Source organism: Leopardus geoffroyi, chromosome B1, assembly GCF_018350155.1.
Source record: "Leopardus geoffroyi isolate Oge1 chromosome B1, O.geoffroyi_Oge1_pat1.0, whole genome shotgun sequence".
In the NCBI taxonomy this organism is placed as follows: domain Eukaryota; kingdom Metazoa; phylum Chordata; class Mammalia; order Carnivora; family Felidae; genus Leopardus; species Leopardus geoffroyi.
In genome coordinates, this window is record NC_059327.1 from 20592182 (window position 1) to 20610940 (window position 18759).

At 45.0% G+C, this 18759-nt stretch overlaps 1 protein-coding gene across 2 annotated transcripts in view; it reads right to left on the bottom strand.

Annotated features, from left to right (window-relative positions):
• Nucleotides 1–18759, bottom strand: part of PDGFRL (platelet derived growth factor receptor like) — a 70224-nt gene that overhangs the window by 36488 nt on the left and 14977 nt on the right. The window contains exons 1-2 of one of the 2 annotated variants that reach the window (XM_045454836.1): nt 4721–4798; nt 1096–1163 (exon numbers count right to left, since the gene is read on the bottom strand). In XM_045454836.1, coding sequence (XP_045310792.1) covers nt 1096–1163; nt 4721–4783 — 131 coding nt within the window. In that variant the 5' untranslated portion in view covers nt 4784–4798. Of the gene's footprint in view, nt 1–1095; nt 1164–4720; nt 4799–14204; nt 14503–18759 lie in introns of those variants that run through there. The other variant, XM_045454826.1, reaches the window with a different exon arrangement.

Consider the following 18759-nt stretch of genomic DNA (forward strand, 5'->3'; position numbering starts at 1 on the left):
AAGAACTTACCAAACTCAACACCCAAAAAACCAATAATCCAGTGAAGAAATGGGCAAAAGACATGAATAGACACTTCTCCAAAGAAGACATCCAGATGGCCAACTGACACATGAAAAAAATGCTCAACATTACTCATCATCAGGGAAATACAAATCAAAACCACAATGAGATACCACCTGACGCCTGTCAGAATGGCTAACATTGACAACTCAGGCAACAACAGATGTTGGCGAGGATGCGGAGAAAGGATCTCTTTTGCATTGCTGGTGGGAATGCAAGCTGGTGCAGCCACTCTGGAAAACAGTATGGAGGTTCCTCAAAAAAGTAAAAATAGAACTACCCTACGACCCAGCAATTGCACTACTAGGTATTTCTCCAAGGGATACAGGTGTGCTGTTTCGAAGGGATACATGCACCGCATGTTTATAGCAGCAAGATCAACAATAGCCAAAGTATGGAAAGAGCCCAAATGTCCATCGATGGATGAATGGAGAAAGAAGATGTGGTATATATATACAGTGGAGTATTACTTGGCAATCAAAAAGAATGAAATCTTGCCATTTGCAACTCTGTGGATGGAACTAGAGGGTATCATCCTGAGTGAAATTAGTCAGAGAAAGACAAATTTCATATGACTTCACTCATATGAGGACTTTAAGATACAAAACAGATGAACATAAAGGAAGGGAAGCAAAAATAATATAAAAACAGGGAGGGGGACAAAACATAATAGACTCTTAAATATGGAGAACAAACAGAGGGTTGCTAGAGGGGTTGTGGGGGTGGGGGGTGGGCTAAATGGATAAGGGGCATTAAGGAATCTACTCCTGAAATCACTGTTGCACTATATGCTTACTAACTTAGATGTAAATTAAAAAAAGAAAGAAAGCTTAAATCCCTTGTTCAAGGTCACAGAGCTAGTTAGAGAACATGTCAGAATATGAAACCAATCTGTCTAATCCTAACTACAGTGTTATTTCCTGAATAATTCTCATTTAATCAAAATAAAAGTGTTTCAACAACAACAACAAAACAAAAACGAAAACGAAATCATCTGCTTGGATCCCTCATTTTACAGAGATCAAGTGACTCACCCAAGGTCACACAGCCGGTTAGAGTCAGAGCTGGGAACGGAATCCCTTGGCATGCTTCCCACTGTGCACTAGAAAGGAAACCTGTGTCTATTATTTCCAATACATAACCAAGGGCTGACTAAATGCGTGACTTAGAGGAAGTTTACGGGTGATGGTAAGAGAGAAACTTAGCAGATGTGCACTCCCCGTGGAGAAGCGCATAGAAATAAAAAATCATTGTCATGTGATTCTGACCAGGTCATCTCTCAGACTTGGCAACCATAGGATTCTGAGGGACAGGGGTCATTCATGTTAACAATTCACATTACTGCCTTTCTGGCAATTCTAATGATACTAGGGAGAGCAAGCCCATGAGCACTTCTCTGAGTAACATGAAGAAAAGATCCCCCAGCTCTGCTCAGCTGAATCCTCAAGGCCACATCTTCAGGGGAGAACAGACCCTGGAAGAGGAGCTGGCAGAAGACAATGGAGCCAGCCTCCACCAGCCTTGCGAGGAAAACAAGCTGTGGTTACTAATCCGCTGGCCTACGGCCACAGCGAGCGTATTATGGTCAAGTTATAATAGTGAATGCAGCGCCCACGGGCCGGGCTCCATTCACACCCTCTGCAAGGAACGCACAGCAGAGAGAGAGATCCACGCAACCTCCCACCTTGCTAACACTTCAAGGTGCCCGCTGACACTAATGCCACTTGGATAATAAATCTGAAACAAGCCTGAAGAAGCAGACTGCCTTCTTGAGACCAGAAGGGCTCTGGGAATTAGACTCAAGCCGCATTTTCTTTTACTAAAAGCTGCACTGACTTGAGACACCCCTTCACCTCTGTGGGTCGAATCTATTCATTTATAAAATGTAGGGTCCTGGCCGAATCAGTGGTTCCCGAAGCTGATGGCACAGGCTTATCCCTTGGGAGGTTTTACACATTTCTTTCCCCGTCTCTCCATCTTATGCTTAAGGCCAGTCTCCTGCAATCAAATAATCAATCCCTCAATGAATTGATCTTCTTCTCTAGCCCTTGCTGACAGCTATCTTCTCCCCTTCCCATCAGCCCCCACTCACTCACCCTGGACCACCAGGTGTCCATAGGTGCTCTGTGATTATACACGGAATACACATTTATTCCACCAGTTCAAAAGCTGCCGTGGTCTGGACCGCTTCTGTTTTGTTTTCGCACATGCCTTCCTGACACAGTGGGCTGTCTTTATATATAAATTAGGCTACCAGTAATTCTGTCTGACACGCACTCTGCTCAGCCGAACACCCATTAGTCTCAAGCTGTGACACACTTGCCCTGGTCACCCCTCCTGCTTGTATACATATGGTTGTGGCCCCCTGCCCCTTCCCCCAGGACTGCCACCAGCTGATAGCATATCTTGTACCATTTCATGAGCCACCTACGTAAACAAATGTATGAGGGCATATTCTCTCATATCAGTTTTGGTTGGTACATAGGATCCCACGTCTTGCTTTGTCCCAGCTACCATGTCAAGTTCATAAAGTAAAGCAAGGTTCTAAGGGGCAAGTGTGAGCTTGTGCCATATGAGCTCTCCTTTGAGGCAAGTGAGGCATTGACGGAACCTGGCTACTAAGAGGTAGGGCGAGGTTGGGATTAAGGCATTATTCAGTAGGATCTGAAAGGCAGAATCCAGGGCAAAGTCAAGGTCAAGCCCAAAAGACAACCTGAACAAAGGGTGTCTGCACAGTCAAACAAGGAGAGGGAATAGAATCCCCAGGCCCCAGGACAGAAGGAATGTTTGGGAATGTAGGATGATGGGAGGTGACAGCCAAGGTTCTGGGTAGATTCCCTAGGGCAGTGACTTTACCCCTGCCCACCTGCAGCTGGCTGCCATGGTAGGGGAGATTCCTGTGAAGGGAAGCAGAGCCCAGAACCTGGAGACAAAGCTCTAAAATCTGTTTAGCTGGTTTTTATAATGTGCCATTCTATACAGTTATACACAAACAAACATAAAAATTCCCATTTTAGGGGCACCTGGGTGGCTCTGTTGGTTCAGCTCAGGTCATGATCTCACAGTTGGTGGGTTCGTGCCCCACACTGGGCAGCTTAGAGCCTGGAGCCTGCTTCGGATTCTGTGTCTCCCTCTCTCTCTGTCCCTCCCTCACTCACGCTCTGTCTCTCTCTCTCTCAAAAATAAAATAAACACTAAAAAAAATTCCCATTTTATAGCTTATCCCTTAGTCCTCTTTTCTTGCTTCCTCTTCCGACATACCTTTCAAAATGGTCTTATTTACATTTTGCGTATTTAAATATTTGTCAGAAGACGATGAGGCTATGTTAGCATTTTCATTTTTGCACATTAAATCTCGTATCTCACACACATACACATCTTTTTTTATGGTGGGTGTACATATTTTTTAAAGCAGGGTTTTGTTTGTAAAATACAGGCAATCACCTAATGTTATCCTATAAATAATGTCCCATTTTACAATAGTCTCCAAAATTATCATCACGTATAGTGCTGTGATATTCCTTTAGTGTCTTTGGTTTGATGCATTAATTCGACTTTATTGTCCTCTTACTATATTTTAATGCTGTGCAATACATCTGGGATCACAGAACCCAACCTTCAGGAGGCTCAAGCAATGAAATGTTTTGGTGAATAATTCTTTTTAAACAAGAACAAGAAACATTTTTCTGCTTTATTTATAAATTAGCCTTCAAGCCTAGCTCACTTTTCCTTTTACACAAAGCTGTGTAATGCACGCCAACCCATTTCCCTGCCTAGTACACTGGAGGTTCCTGGATCTTCAAGTATTCAGGACCCTGAGTCTGACTATCAGTAAGCACTCCACCGCATCACGGAATCTAGAGTTGGCACAAGACTGAGCTATATGCCCACAACAATTAAAAAAAAAAAAAAAAACACTCCTGAAACAACTGGCTGTTTTCCTGTGATTTACCTCTTTGGGTGCAGTCTTCTGAACAAAAATAGCTCATCTTTACTGATTCAAGCTTTAGTTGCATGACTTCATTGTATCCTGACAGCCCCACATTGTGGCTGGTTCTATGATTGCCCTCCCCCACCCATGTCCTGACCGGAACAGAGCTGTTTTTCTGCAACGTGAACATCGTCAGGACATCTAGTACACCCGGGGAAGTCTTGTATCCTGCCACTGCCCCACCCCCGCCCCATCCATCCCTGGGGGGATGTTGGAAGGCCTGGCACCGGTACCACTGAGTCTGGGAACAGAGAGCTGTACCTTTAGGGGTGGATAAGCTATTTACTTTTCATTCAGCTGTGTTTGGGGGTAGAAATCCACTTGAAGGCAAGTATTGGCGTTCGGCTGTTCGCACCACACATGGGGCCCAAACAGCCCTCCTAGGTAAGTCCAAAAGCCAAAGGAGGGTGCCAGAATTTTCATGAAACCTCATCATTTGTTCTGCTCCAAAAATAAGGCAAAATGAGCTTCAAAGGAAATTGAGTTTGAATTAAAAAGAAACGTGCACAGCCATATGAAAGCACTTGCTGCCTCTGAACTGTGTATTTGAACATGGTTAGACGGTCAATTTCACAACTATGTTTATTTGACCGACAGAAAATAAACCGAAGGGGGAAAAGAAGACATCTGGCTCAGTACAACACCACAATATGATTCACAATATTTACCAAAATCTGTGCCGATTCTTTCTCAACAGTGGGATTCTTCTGTTTATCAACACTTCTTAACATCCTTCTCTCCTTTTAAAATGTCCTCCAGACCACACTCCTTCGTGAGACTGTAAAGGATTAGGTTGGCCGGGCGCCAGCTGTCTGCTTCTTCGGCCGCCCTCCCTTTGTGTTGTCGGTGGGTGGAGTGAGCCCCGTGAGAACACAGATGCCCTCCCCTCTCTCTGGAAGCTATTTATTGTTTTCATAGGAACCAGCCACCAAAGAGATCGCCTGTGCCCCACCCACTCCTCCGAACTTCAAGTTCTTGACTGGAAAATGCTAACATCCGACCAGACACACAGAAACGTCCTGAAAGACAATGCCTGGGCCCTGATTTTCTAGGAAGGTCAGGGTTTTTTTATGATCAGATCAGCCCAGCTTGTTTTCACGGCTGTGACGATGTTAACAAGCCAGCTTTAATCTACAACATCTGCCTGTTCTTACCCAACATCGATTTATAATTTAAACCATCATCTGGGCCCCCTATCTTAAGTTTCTTATTTTCTTCCCTGGCTCACCACTGTGCCAAGATTCCCCCTGCTCTAAACTCTGAAAGTCTATTATGAAGAGACTGAAGGAATAAAATGTTTCCAGAGAAGAGGGAAGTGGATTATTTGATTGCCCAATAGAGGATGATCAGATGATCCAAAATATTCTTATATTAACGTTTTTTATATTATCAATAGAATAAAAGCATTTTTTTTTTTTTTTAATTTGCAAAGAAACATTAGGTCCAAGAATGTCTGTAGACCTCAGTTTGTGGAGAATGGGTGAGGTGCACGGAGGAAGAGCGGGTACACTTGTGACTGGGAACTGACCTTGTCTTTCTCCCAAAGGCAGTGAGAAGTAATAACCCCTCACACCGTGGTGCTCAGAACCCTCTGTACTTTTTCTGTGTATCGATTAGTGAAGGCTTTAGGTCAACAACTCGCCAGGCCCTTCCATGTCACTCTAAATGCCTCAGCACAGCTGACAAGGCCCTCTGTGGGCCAACTCCTGCTTACCTTCCAGCATCAGCTCTCCTTGGCCACCTTCTTTCTCCTCCCAGGCCTGGAGCCACCCTGTCTTCCCCACACCCTCAATGCCCCAGGCGCTATACTCTCTCAGCTCTAGGCAGCTCCCCCTACTGTTCTCTCCCGGAATTTTCTTACATTCTTTCCCATCCCCTTCTGCACCTGGTCAACTCTCAGGCTTCAGGTATTCCCTTGAGTTTTCTCCTCTCTGACCCTGTGCTTCCACTAAAAAGGCCCTCACGCGGTGATGTATTAAAATTGCTTGCTTAGGTACACCTGGATGGCTCAGTTGGTGAAGCGTCCGACTTTGGCTCAGGTCATGATCTCACGGTCCGTGAGTTCGAGCCCTGCGTCGGGCTCTGTGCTGACAGCTGGGAGCCTGGAACCTGCTTTGGATTCTGTGTCTCCCTCTCTCTCTGCCCCTCCCCCATTCACACTGGTCTCTGTCTCTCAAAAAAGGAATAAATGTTAAAAAAATTTTTTTTATTTGCTTGTTTAATAGTGTCTTTCCCTAGGATTAAAAGCTCTACAGTGCAGACGTTGTGTCTATCCTGGTCATCATTGTATCTCCAGCATCTACCTAGCACAGGACCATGAACATCATAGATGCTAAAACAATAATAATAATAATAATAATAATAATAATAACAAATATATATTACATACATATAAATATATATTTTAGAATAAATAAAAATAAATAATATTATTTATTATTATATATTATTATTGAGGGAAAAGAAGAACAAACAAAATTAAGGGAGGGTTGCCCTGGAAAGATGGACAAACAGTGGGAAAGCAGGAGGGGTGATGGGCAGAGGAATCACGAAACAGAACATTCCAGGGCACCTGGGTGACTTGGTAGGTTAACCCTCAGACTTCAGCTCAGGTCATGGTCTCGTGGTTCGTTAGTTCAAGCTCTGTGTCGGGCTCTAAGCTGACAGCTCAGAGCCTGCAGCCTACTTCAGATACTGTCTCCCTCTCTGCCCCTCCCCCACTCACACTATCTCTCTCTCTCTCTCTCTCTCCCTCTCCCTCTCAAAAATAAATAGACATTAAAAACAAAAAATGAAATAGAACATTCAATAAATAATAACAAATATACTCAGAAAAATATCCTTGCTGTTTCTGATCTCAAAAGAGTGGAGATCTATGTGATCTGGGATGGACTAAATCTGAAATTACAATCTGAATCCATTTCAGCACCTAAACATACCGAATCTTCAGCACATTACTGTTAGCCTCCGAAGGACCACCTAAGCCATTCAAGTGCCCAGTGCTCTGAGAAGACTCAGCCCGACCAGTGAATTTATCCCGGAGGGGCACAGGAACTAACAAATGCCCACCCCTTTTTAATCTGTGTTTTGGGAAACTGATTCTAGACTGCTGAAAATAGAACTTGAAACTGACCACCGAGTAGTCTAAGAGAAGGAGAGAACTATCAGCCCAAGGGTGCAATTATTTTACCCAACCGGTCCTCCTTTGAAAGGTTTCTTTTACTGGCGAAAGGATTAGAAGCAAAACACGGCTGAAACCTGCCATCTAGTGGGCCTTCTAATCACATGGGTTCCCCAACGCGAATGGAGCAGGCATAAGGGGAGACCCGGAAGAAACCCTAGACAGCATCATCTCGGGTCATCCCTGGCAGTGGTCAACGTCCACTTGCAGGATGAGGGGCCATTGAGGGGCTTCTTTCAAAGCAGCCCAGTGTAATGTTTTCCCTTTCTGATGTCCACAAAGCTAACCGAAATCGATGTGAAATTTCAATTAGTTTCAATTCAAAGCAGTCCTAGCAAGAAATCAGTGCCCCCTCTGGGAAAGCGTATAACTTTTATTCCTGTGATGAGTCTTAACTTTAGAAATCAGATTTTTAAGTCAAGTACTCAAAAAGCTAAAGAAAAAAAAAGTCAACATCGAATCTCTCTTCCCTGAAGCCACTACCTCCAGGAGGACGAGCGTGCTCTTTGGTGTAAGTGTGTCCCATCAGACACACGTCAGAGCGCCTGGGCAGAACCACAGCTCTGTGTTGGGGACCAAGAAGCCAGGGTCTAAGGCTCACACTGCCCCTCACCTGCTGTCACTCCGGATCAGCCATCTACCTTCTAGGATGCTCAGTTTCTTCATTTGTTAAGAAGAAGGCACTGAAGCATAATGGCTACTAAGGTCCTTTCGTCTCTCAAGTTCCATGACCTTGTCCCTGGAGTTGCAGTTCTCATGAGTCCAGGGGCCTGACTTCTGACCCACTCTGTGCTCAGTGCCCAGCACCGTACTCACACTGAGACACTGATGGAGGGTCTGTGTGTACTGGGCGTTGTGCTGGGTCCTAGGAAAACACTGATGAATAAACAGACACCATCTCTGCCAAGCCTTTAGCTGAGTGAGGGACATGAACACAACATAACGACTGAGGTGATTGTTCTGTTGCTGCTGAGGGCTTCAGTGAGGGTGTATAACTGGGCCTAGTGTAGGGCAGGGACTGAGAGGACCTGACAGACCTGGGTCTGAAGATTGGACCGGAGGTCTTGGAATATGTGCATGACAGGCAGGAGGACCCAAATGGGCAAAGACCCAGGCAAGAAGAAAGAAGATTGGCACGTCTGGGCATCAGAAAGGGTCCAAAGAACCTGGAGTGTGAATAACAATAGACTGAAGTGAAACGAAACAGGAGAGAAAGACAGAGGTCATCTTATGCATGGCCTTGTGGGCCATATCAGAAGTTTCAACATAATCCTAAGAGCAACAGAATTGCTCTAATGAAGGGCTTAAAGCAGGAATGTGACAGAACCAGATGTGCTTTTTTGAAAGGTCTGACTGCTGTGTGGAAGACTGAGGTCAGGTTCAAGATTGGGTACAGAAAAACTAGGTTACAGGATTATGCTGTAGTCCACGCAAAGACTAGAGTCATGGCTGCCATGGTGGAAAGAAGAAATAACTAAAAGTTATCAAGAAATAACTAAATAGCAGCATCATTGGAGCATCCAGTAGTAGTTGATTGGATGTGGAAACAAAAGGGAAGTGTCCAAGGTGATTCCAGGCCTTTGATCAAGGGCAAGTGGGTAGAATTAGTGCCATTCACTGAGACGAAGGATACAGGAGGATGACCAGGTGTGGAGAAGGCTTATGAGCTCAGTTTTAGATGACTACGTTTAGAGAAAGGCTCAGGCACTTGAGCAGGCCGCTGGAGAGTCGTATCTGGTGCTCAGCAGAAACAGTTAGGTGTGCCCTATGATCGAAGGAAGGCATTTGGCAGCATGTAATGAGAAGAGAAGAAGACACAGAACCAACATTTAATGTCTGGGGGAGTAGGTGAGCAGAGCTGGTAAAACAAATTTCAAGGAGGGGCCCGAGAGGCAGGAAGAAAACTGGCAGAAAATGGTGCTGTGGAAGCCAAGCGTGTTCCCTTCTGCTGAATGGACCGGTGGAGCAGGTCACACGAGGATTGACAAGAAAGCTCTGGATTTTGTGACCTTAACCTTGGTGATTAAATGTCTGTGGAGTAATGGTGCAGGAGTCAGGTGGAGTAGGTGGAGGGTAAATAGGAGAGGACAGAGGAGACAATGAGTGAAGAGAGAGAGAGACTCCTCCAAGGAGCTTGACTGTGAAGGTGAGAGAGGAAGGTGGCTGGAAGGCACTTGGGGGCCAAGGCAGGATTTGTTAATATGGAGAAGGCTTATGGAGAGGACCCCACGGAGAAGGGGAGCTTGAAGATGCCCAACAGAGAGGCAATAACTGATATCTCAAGGCACCTGAGAAAGCATGCAAGGGTGAGATCTGGGTACAGGCACAGTTTGGTCTCAGGAGGGAGGGAGAATCCTTCCTCCACTCTAACTGTAAGAACAGAGAAGGAAGAGATGCGCTAAGATGAAGTCAAGGCAACTCAAAGGCTCCGATTTCTCAATAAATTGAGAATTTCATTAGCTCAAAGTGAGACAGATGGAAAAGATCAGTGGTTTAGGAAGAGAGTAAAAGTGAGCTTTCTGAGAAATCTCTCCAGCTTTGCCAGATACAAGTGACGTGACCACAATCTAATTGCACCCATCCGGCCGCTGTATGGGTTCCTCCAACAGCGCTCAGTGCCCAGGTGTGGGCAAGAAGAAGTGGGAGAACAGGTTCATTTGGGGTTGGAAATTTCCAAGAAGGAATGAAGGAAAAACAGAGGGCAACATAACTTACTTAGGATGGATTCAAAAGTTTGGTGGAGGGGTCCCTGGGGGGCTCCATTGGTTGAGCGTCTGACCTCGGCTCAGGTCATGATCTCACAGTTCATGAGTTCGAGCCCCGCGCTGGGCTCTGTGCTGACAGCTCAGGGCCTGGAGCCTGCTTCAGATTCTGTGTCTCCCTCTCTCTCTGCCTCTCCCCCGCTTGTGCTCTGTCTCTCTCTCTCTCAAAAATAAATAAAATGTGAGAAAATTTTAAAAAGTTTGGTAGAAACAACAAACTCTGGAGTCTAATGAGCACAGAAGGAGACAAGATGGATAAAGAGGGGACGTTGCTGGGGAGGGGGTGTCAGCTGACGAAATGGCTCCATGAGATGAAGCAACAAAAGGCTGAGATAGTGGGGATGGGTCCAAGGTGGCACGGGACCCTCGATATAAAATTCATCCATATTTTGTCGTCACCCTCCACCCCATATATACAGTGCACACGTTGGCACTAAGTGTATTTATCTTTGAATGTTGAATGAACAAACGCATGATGAAGAACTGGCTTCCGATATGATCACTAATCCCCTGGGGAAACCATCGACTGTTTCCTGAGTTTTGTTGTGTGCCAGGCACTGTTCAAGGTGCTAGGAATCTGATGAGGAACCAAACAAACGTGGTATTTGCCAGCAAGGGGCTTAGATTTTCATGGGGGAAGGTGGACACAGGCCCCAGATTACAAAGATTGATTAAATAAGTGAAAAAGGAAAGATGTGTGCAGTCTTTTGTGGATCTTCTGTATTAAAAGTCATGTTGGCTGTGCATAGTTCCCTGATTTATCTGAGTCTTGGTCGCAATTAACTTCCCCAAAAGATCACTTGATTATTGTGCTTGAGAAATATACACTGCTTAGTAATGATTGGTTGCAATTCATTGAACATTTACTAGGGGCCAGGTTGCGCTTACAATAGATAATATAATCTCCATAATCCAGGTGAGGAAAGTGGGTTCTAGGCAAATGACTGAACAAAGATCACTTTGCTGGTTCGGGACGCCTGGGTGGCTCAGTCAGTTGAACTTCTGAATCTTGATCTCATAGTTCGTGAGATCAAGTCCCAGTTGGGCTCCGTGCTGACAGCACAGAGCCTTCTTGGGGTTCTCTCTCTCTCTCTCTCTCTCAAAATAAATAAACTTAAAAAAAAAAAAAGATCACTTCTCTGGTTATTAGTAAAGGCAAGATTCCAATCTAGCTGTGCCTCAGCCTGACTTCTCTGTTCTATAACCCACTCCCTCTTCTGGTCAGGAGATTAAATTTGGACAAATGTGGTAGCATTGTGGACTTTGTTCCAGAAAGCTACCAAAATTCCTTAAAATGACCAGGCTTTGTTGGAGGCACATCTGGGGAGCTTCCAAACCCAAAGCTGTCAGAATACTGGAAAGAACTCATTCCACAGGAAAAGAAAACACAGGATGAATATTTCCCCTCTATCCAAAGGTACCACGTCCCGGGAAAGACGTCAAGAGTCAATTTGTTGAATCTCTGGTGTCAAATAAATCATGATTTTGTTGTTGTTGTTTGATATAGAGTCATGACTAGATGTTTTTTACATTTTTCACATTTTTTTAATAAAGTCCTTGGGGGCCTACATCTGTCTTTACTTTCTTATAAAGCCCTGACTGTGCTGTGAATGAATACACTTTAATGTTAAGAAGTCAAAATTGGCTTTTTCAGCTTTTTGATGTTTCTCTTCAATTCAGATTCATGTTCACTTTACTTGGAGTCCTCAGGATATTTTCCAAACATATTGTGGCTAATACAACTTTGAAAATACTTCTAGAAAATACTAAATCTTCAGGGGCCAAATCATCTAGGTTTAAAACACATAGTGTAAGTCCAAGATTAACTGTTCAGAATAATTTAAAATAGCTAAATTCTGGTGGTAAACAACATGTATTACATTTTTGTTTAATTTTCCCTTGGAAAATTAAGTCATTTAAAAGGTATATGGTTGTAAATCTGTCCAGATGTGTTCCAAGCAGGGGATGCACACACACAATTTAAGTGTGGACATGAAAACAGGAAAAACCATCTGATTGTTTCACCCCCAGCTCTTCATCCAACCTAATAGCCCTCAAGAAAAACTGTACACTATTACATCCCATGAACCCAGAAGAGTATCTTCAGAATAAAATGTGGAAAAGTCTTAATACAAGAGGTTAGACAGCTGGGGAAATAGTAATTGTATGTATTTTAATTTATTTATTCTGCAAGGTGTACGTGTGTAAGAAGGGGGAGAAGATTGGCTAGTCATTCAACAGCTAAATCAAAATGCCAAGGACTCAGTTAAGCCCCATGAAAAGCAGAGATAAAAAAAAAAAAAAAGGGATTCATGGCATGCCTAGGTGGTTCAGTCGTGTGCGTGGACTTTGGCTCAGGTCATGATCTCCCCGTTGGTGGGACTGAGTCCCATGTTGAGCTCTGTGCTGATAGTTCAGAGCCTGTTCTGCTTCAGATTCTGTGTCTCCCTCCCTCTCTGCCTGTCTCCCCCCAACCCCCCACCCCCCACGCCGCTCGAGCTCTTTCTTTCTCTCTCTCAAAAATAAACATTAAAAAAATTTTTTTTTAATTAGAGAAAATTAAAAGACAACAAAAAAAAGGAGTCCTAAGTATGAACACTGCTCAAAAGAGGATGTACCCTCGGCCATGGGGAAGTGTACCCCTGGGGGCAGGACACAGCCTTCCCAGACAAAGTGACAGCAAGGCTGAAGTCAGCCAGGTGCAGAGGGGGCTCCCGAGGGAGCCCAGGCCAGTGAAAGCAGCAATACTAATCTAGAGATTCCAAGTTCAAAGAGGTTCTCATCCCTCAGGGGAAGATGTTAGACTTGACCCCAGTGGAGACCCACCCGGTAAGCAAGGGAGTGACATGATCAGGTCGCATTTTTAAGACCTCAATCCAGTGAGAAGGAGCCCGGGAGGACATCTGGGTGTGGTTCTTGCGGTTCAAGACCGGAGGTGAGGGGCAACACTGGCTGGGGCGGGGTCGGACTGAGAGGATGTGGGGGTTTGGGAGGAGCGGGGGATGGGGGGAGGCCAGGACAATCCCCAGGCTAGTGTCTGAGCGGGTGAGCAGGTAGGGATGTCCTAGAGGGAGGGGAAGATGTGTGGGGGCGAGTCTGTGCTGAAAATGAGCCTGTCAGGAACACGACGAGTTTCTGATGCCTGAGATGCTCATTTCTCCATTTGAGTCATCCCAAACAAGCGATATCCTGCCTTTCCCTTTCCTAAATCATATGAAGAAAAGGCTGGAAAGAATCTTAGAAACCATGCAATCCCATCCCCTTTATTTTACACATGAAGAAATGGAGATGCAGGGGTTTGGGGGGACCCCCCTCCCAAATATGCACCGGATCCCCAGGCCCGGAGGCCCCAGGCTCCTCCCAGGACTCGCTGAAGTGTGCTCTGTGTTTTTGCTCTTTACCACTTTTCCTAAGCATCATCTTAACCACTTGCCTGGACAAGAAACCCAGGCTCCTGAAGGTTCTCATTCAAACATGAGAAATCTTTGGCCTCTCACCAACTGAAGAAGCCCTGGATATAAAACTCATATGCTCAGGAAAGTAAAAACAAACCAGAAGCAGTTGAAAAGTTCAAAACCAGTTTAGGTTGGCATCGCCTCAAGTTGCTCACAGGCATCTGCAATTAGGGCATTTCAGTTTTCACTATGATTACATAAAAATGACAGAAAGCAGTGACCGGGCTCGTTATTTCTACTATATGAATTCTTAAATATCTCTACGCGTCACAGTTTCAATCACGGGTCATGTGGCTTCCTATAAAATTTCACTGTTTTAACTCACGTGGATAGGATTTGCAGTACTTTTTTAAAGATTTTTTTCAAGTTTTATTTATTTTGAAAAAGAGAGAGAGAGAAAGAGGGGGAGGGCAGGGGGGAGCAGAGAGACAGAGAGGAGAGAGAATCCCAAGCAGGTTCCGAGTTGCCAGCGCAGGGCCTGACGTGGGGCCTGATCCCATGAACCGTGAGATCAAGACCTGAGCAGAAATTAAGAGTCCCCCGCTTAGCTGACTGAGTCACCTCGGGGCCTTGGATCTGCAATAATTTTTAAAAACTGGACAAAGAAATAAAATCTACAGCGTTTGCTTATTGAGTTTTCATTTTTTTATAAGCTATTAGGGTGAAATCGTATGTGTCAGAAACAATGCCGTGCTTAACAAAGGAAGGACCCTTGACCCAACACAAGTAAAACAATGAATAAACAAATGCTCACCTGAGACGGGAGTCCTTAAAGGTGTCGAGATAGGGAGGATAACTCCATCCAATTTTGTTCCCTTTACACCGAAGCTCGAGGGTTTGCCCTGCTGTCAGACTCAGGGTAGCTGCAGGTTTCTGGAAGCGGCCTTTATCCAGCATCTGGATCATTATTGACTGCGTCTTTGGTGTGCCGTCAGCTGCGTCCCTGTCCTTTATTTTAGGAATTCTGGGTTTCACCTTCTTGTTGGTGGGCTTGATTCTGTTCTCTCCCGGCTCCTTTGGACGCTTGTTCTTCGGAGGCTGTTGGCCAGTGACTAGTACAAACGCGAGGAAAGAACAACGCACTCAAACCCGAAGGATTCAACACCTACAATGGGTAACTTTGGGGCACCAATCTCCTTCATCAAAATAATTTTCAGAAATAGCCATTATCTCAGTTCACTCTTTAGTTGCAAAACAACGAGTAACTGAAAGGGAATGTATGTTAGCTTCAGAGATTTTATTCAAGGCGCGCCTGGGTGGCTCAGTCCGTTAGGCGTCCAGTTTCAGCTCAGGTCATGATCTCACGGTTAGCAAGTTTGAGCCCCACGTCGGGCTGTGTGCTGACAAGTTCAGAGCCTGGAGCCTGCTTTGGGTTCTGTGTCTCCCTCTCTTTCTGCCCCCACCCCACTCACGCTCTCTCTCTCAAAAATAAATAAACAGTAAAAAAAATAAATAAAAGATCTTGTTCAAATTCAGTGAAATATTGCACTTGTGAACTAAAATTTGCACTTCCCAAACAAAAAGACCATTGCCTGCAGTTCACGCTGTGTCACAGTCTCTAAGGGGCCACAGAAAATGGCAGCATCAGAGTCACTTGATTTAAGGGCTCTTTCCGGTCCTTGGGGTCTCAGGGTGACCTTGGTTCATATTGAATTTACCGTTTATTTTTTTTTTTTAAGTTTATTTATTTTGAGAGAGCGAGAGTGTGAGAGCAGGGGAGGGGCAGAGAGAGAGGAAGAGAGAGAGAATCCCAAGCAGGCTCCACACTGTCAGTGCAGAGCCTGATATGGGGCTCAAACTGACGAACTGTGAGATCATGATCTGAGCCGTAATCAAAAGTCAGATGCTTAACTGAGCCACCCAGGGGCCCCTGAATTTGCTGTTCAAATGCAGGAATATGTACCCTTCAGGGAGTACAGACACACTGAGTGGAAGCACACTCAGATTTCAAGCCACTACGAACTTTCTCTCAACTGAGCGTGCACAGTGCAGTCTGTGTGTATCAGGGTAGACGGTGTCCACACAGCGTGTAAAGTTGAGGAAGGAATAAGCACTATACCTGTGCTCATTTAAAGCTTCCATAGGAGCTCTTAAGAGCTCAAGGGTAACTGTAGCATTGGTTTAGAACTCAGTCAACAAAATATTTCGGGGAGGGAGGATTATTTTGTCACCAGCATTGTTGATAATTGCAGGCCAAAGGTGATAATAAAAAGCTGACCTGCTGTGAGTCCATTTTAGTCCTGTTTTTCCTTTCTCTACAGACAATTCATCCCTTCCTGCCTGCATCCTCGGAAGACTGCTCCCCCTCGCCTGCCCTTGAGATAGATGCCTCCGGGCCCCAGAAACCCCCCATATCCCACATGCCTGCCCAGCCGTGCGCCTGCGTGCACCCAGCAAGGATGAGAAGACTGTGCCGTTTCAGTTTGTCTATTTGCATGAGCTCAAAGGCAACCTCACTATATGCCCACAAAATTGCAAAATGTCCTGGGTCCTGAAAAGTCATTTAGGTAAAATTCCTTTGTTATAGATTTAAAAATTTAAGAAGACCCTTAAATGTTAAGTAAGTTGTACACAGCTGGTTAGTGGCAGAATGTGAGTAGAATTCATGTCTTCTGACTCATTCCAAGGGCGTGTTTCGCTGTATGGACATAAATATCCTGCATATATTTTGAATAAATGACTCCAAAAATCTCGGCCGAGTGAGGAAATTGCAGGGCATTTGTATAAAATGGGGAAAAGTGATTAATCAGGAGAAAAATCTTCCCTTTTTTGATGGATGCATTTATTTATCTAATATTACCCTGGCATACGTACTTAAGACTTGGGGTGGTCAAGGGCGCCTGGATGGCTCAGTCGGTTAAGCATCCCACTTCAGCTCAGGTCATGATCCTGCCATCAGTGAGTTCGAGCCCCGCGTCGGGCTCTGGGCTGATGGCTCAGAGCCTGGAGCCTGCTTCCGATTCTGTGTCTCCCTCTCTCTGCCCCTCCCCCACTCACGCTCTGTCTCTGTCTCTCAAAAATGAACAAATGTTTAAAAAAAAAAAAAAGACCTCAGGTGGTCAAAAGTACCAAGTCACTGCAAGTGGGATCAAGAGATGGCAAAAGATAAGTGTTGTAAGCACTTATACCAGAGGCCAGGCAGGTGACAAAACAGAGTGAGCCACATGGTCCTGGTGAAGCCATGCCCCTAAGGGATGCCACTTCTGCTTTGGCAGACCCTGTCTTTAAAAAAAAAATTTTTGTTTAATGTTTATTTAATTTTGAGAGAGAGAGAGTGTGTGTGTGAGCGAGCAGGAGTGGGGGAGGGGCAAAGAGAGAGGGAGACCCAGAATCCAAAGCAGGCTCCAGGCTCGGAGCTGTTAGCACAGAGCCTGATGCGGGACTCGAACTCACAAACAGCAAGATCATGGCCTGAGCTCAAGTCGGCCACTTAACCAACTGAGGTGGCCCCGGCAGACCCCTGTCTCAAGGAAGTACATGCTCAGAGTTGCTGGGTCTAAGGCCCCCAGAAGATGGCAAAAAGGCAGATCTCCTCTGATGTATAAATATCAGAAACCCCATTTTTAGAAACTTCAGGTTTGAATCTCTGAGGTTAGAATCTAGGCAGTAATTTACCTCGGAGGGGTGGGGTGACCAGGAGGGGACATGAGGGGCATTTCCAGAAACATCCTCTCTCAATCTGGGCTAGTTACACGCATGTGTGCAATCTGTGAGCATTTCACGGAGCCATACTCTTATGTACTAAAAATTCACCTGATCTGGACACTGTGTAATGATAAACTCGGTTTCCTTTGCATGTTACCCTTTGCCCTTTGAAACAGGAGCCATTCAGACTCCACTTTTAGTTCAGCTGAGTCCAGACCCTGGAACCAATCCCACTCTGAACTCAGTATCAATCAACATCAACTGCTGCCTTCTTCGGGCTTATATGCCTTGCTCCCTGGGCCCTGCTCTTTTCCATGACTTCGGGTCCAGTTGAGAGCCCTCTTTCTCTACCGAGGCCTGTGTCATGGGTCCTGCTGAACTTCCTCCATCCTTCTAGGGAGCAGAGTTGTGTTCTTGAGCATCAGTCCCCAAGATGAGTCCCCATCACCTGCTGTTGAACCTGCTGTTTGCCAAGACTTCCCCTGGTCCTGCATGTTTGGTTTATTTACCCCCTAAAGTTCTAATGACAGAGGGGGATGGGCAGTGGCATAAATGCACATATTTCCCCAACCTTCCAGAAGGAGAGGCACCGTAACCAATGAGAACATGTCAGATCAACACGAGTATGCTAATCCAGCAACATCGGTTGTGAACATAAGCCTCAGTTTTGGGATAGAGTAAAAGTTACAGCACTTTACTTAAGGTAGAAAATTAAAGTCTACCATTATGATGTCCATCATCCATGCCCTGCGGCATTTTCATCACACTGTGTCTATGGGACTCATGGACTTTTGGGTTGAAGTCTTATGTGATGTGTTTTCTTTATCATGTAACAGGAATTCAAGCTATCAGAAATGACCACAACTGTCTGCAAGTTTTATGGAATTTAGATAACAGTGTTACTCACATGACTTCTAGCTCTCAGATCCTATGGGACTCTGCTACTCAGGAACATTAGGTTACCTATTTATGGAGAGTATGCATCCAAATAGGTGGCATTATCCCTGCGGAGTACTTTGACTGGTTTACTGAACAGACCCACCAATTGATCTAACTGTAACTGCTTGACCACGGAACTCGTCCATAGTTTGATAGCAATGACACTAAGTTACAGGAGCCACTTACAGCCACACAGACACCCAGACAGATCTGGGATTGAATCATTCCCAAATTCTATGTCTAACTTCTTAAAGAATATGACTTTTCTGTCTAACTATGTCTAATAAAGGTCTTCAAAATTTATATGATAGGTAAGTGAGAGCCCATTACCATTTCATGTTTGAGACTATCGCATAGTAGTATTTTTATAGAGAAATAAGTGGTAAAATACACAAACTATTAAATATCATTATTGACTTCAGATCCTAGCTGCCACTTACTAGCAGTGGGACATTGGGAAGTTACCTATTCTCTCCCTATCTCTGCTCATCTGCAAATTGAGAATTATATGGTGATAATGATTATCTCATCGACTGCTATGGGGATTAAACGAGTTAATACATTTAAAGTGCTGAGAGTAGGGGCATCTGGGTGGCTCGGTCAGTTAAGCGTCCGACTTCAGCTCAGGTCATGATCTCACGGTCCGTGAGTTCGAGCCCCACGTCGGGCTCTGTGCTGACAGCTCAGAGCCTGGAGCCTGTTTCAGATTCTGTGTCTTCCTCTCT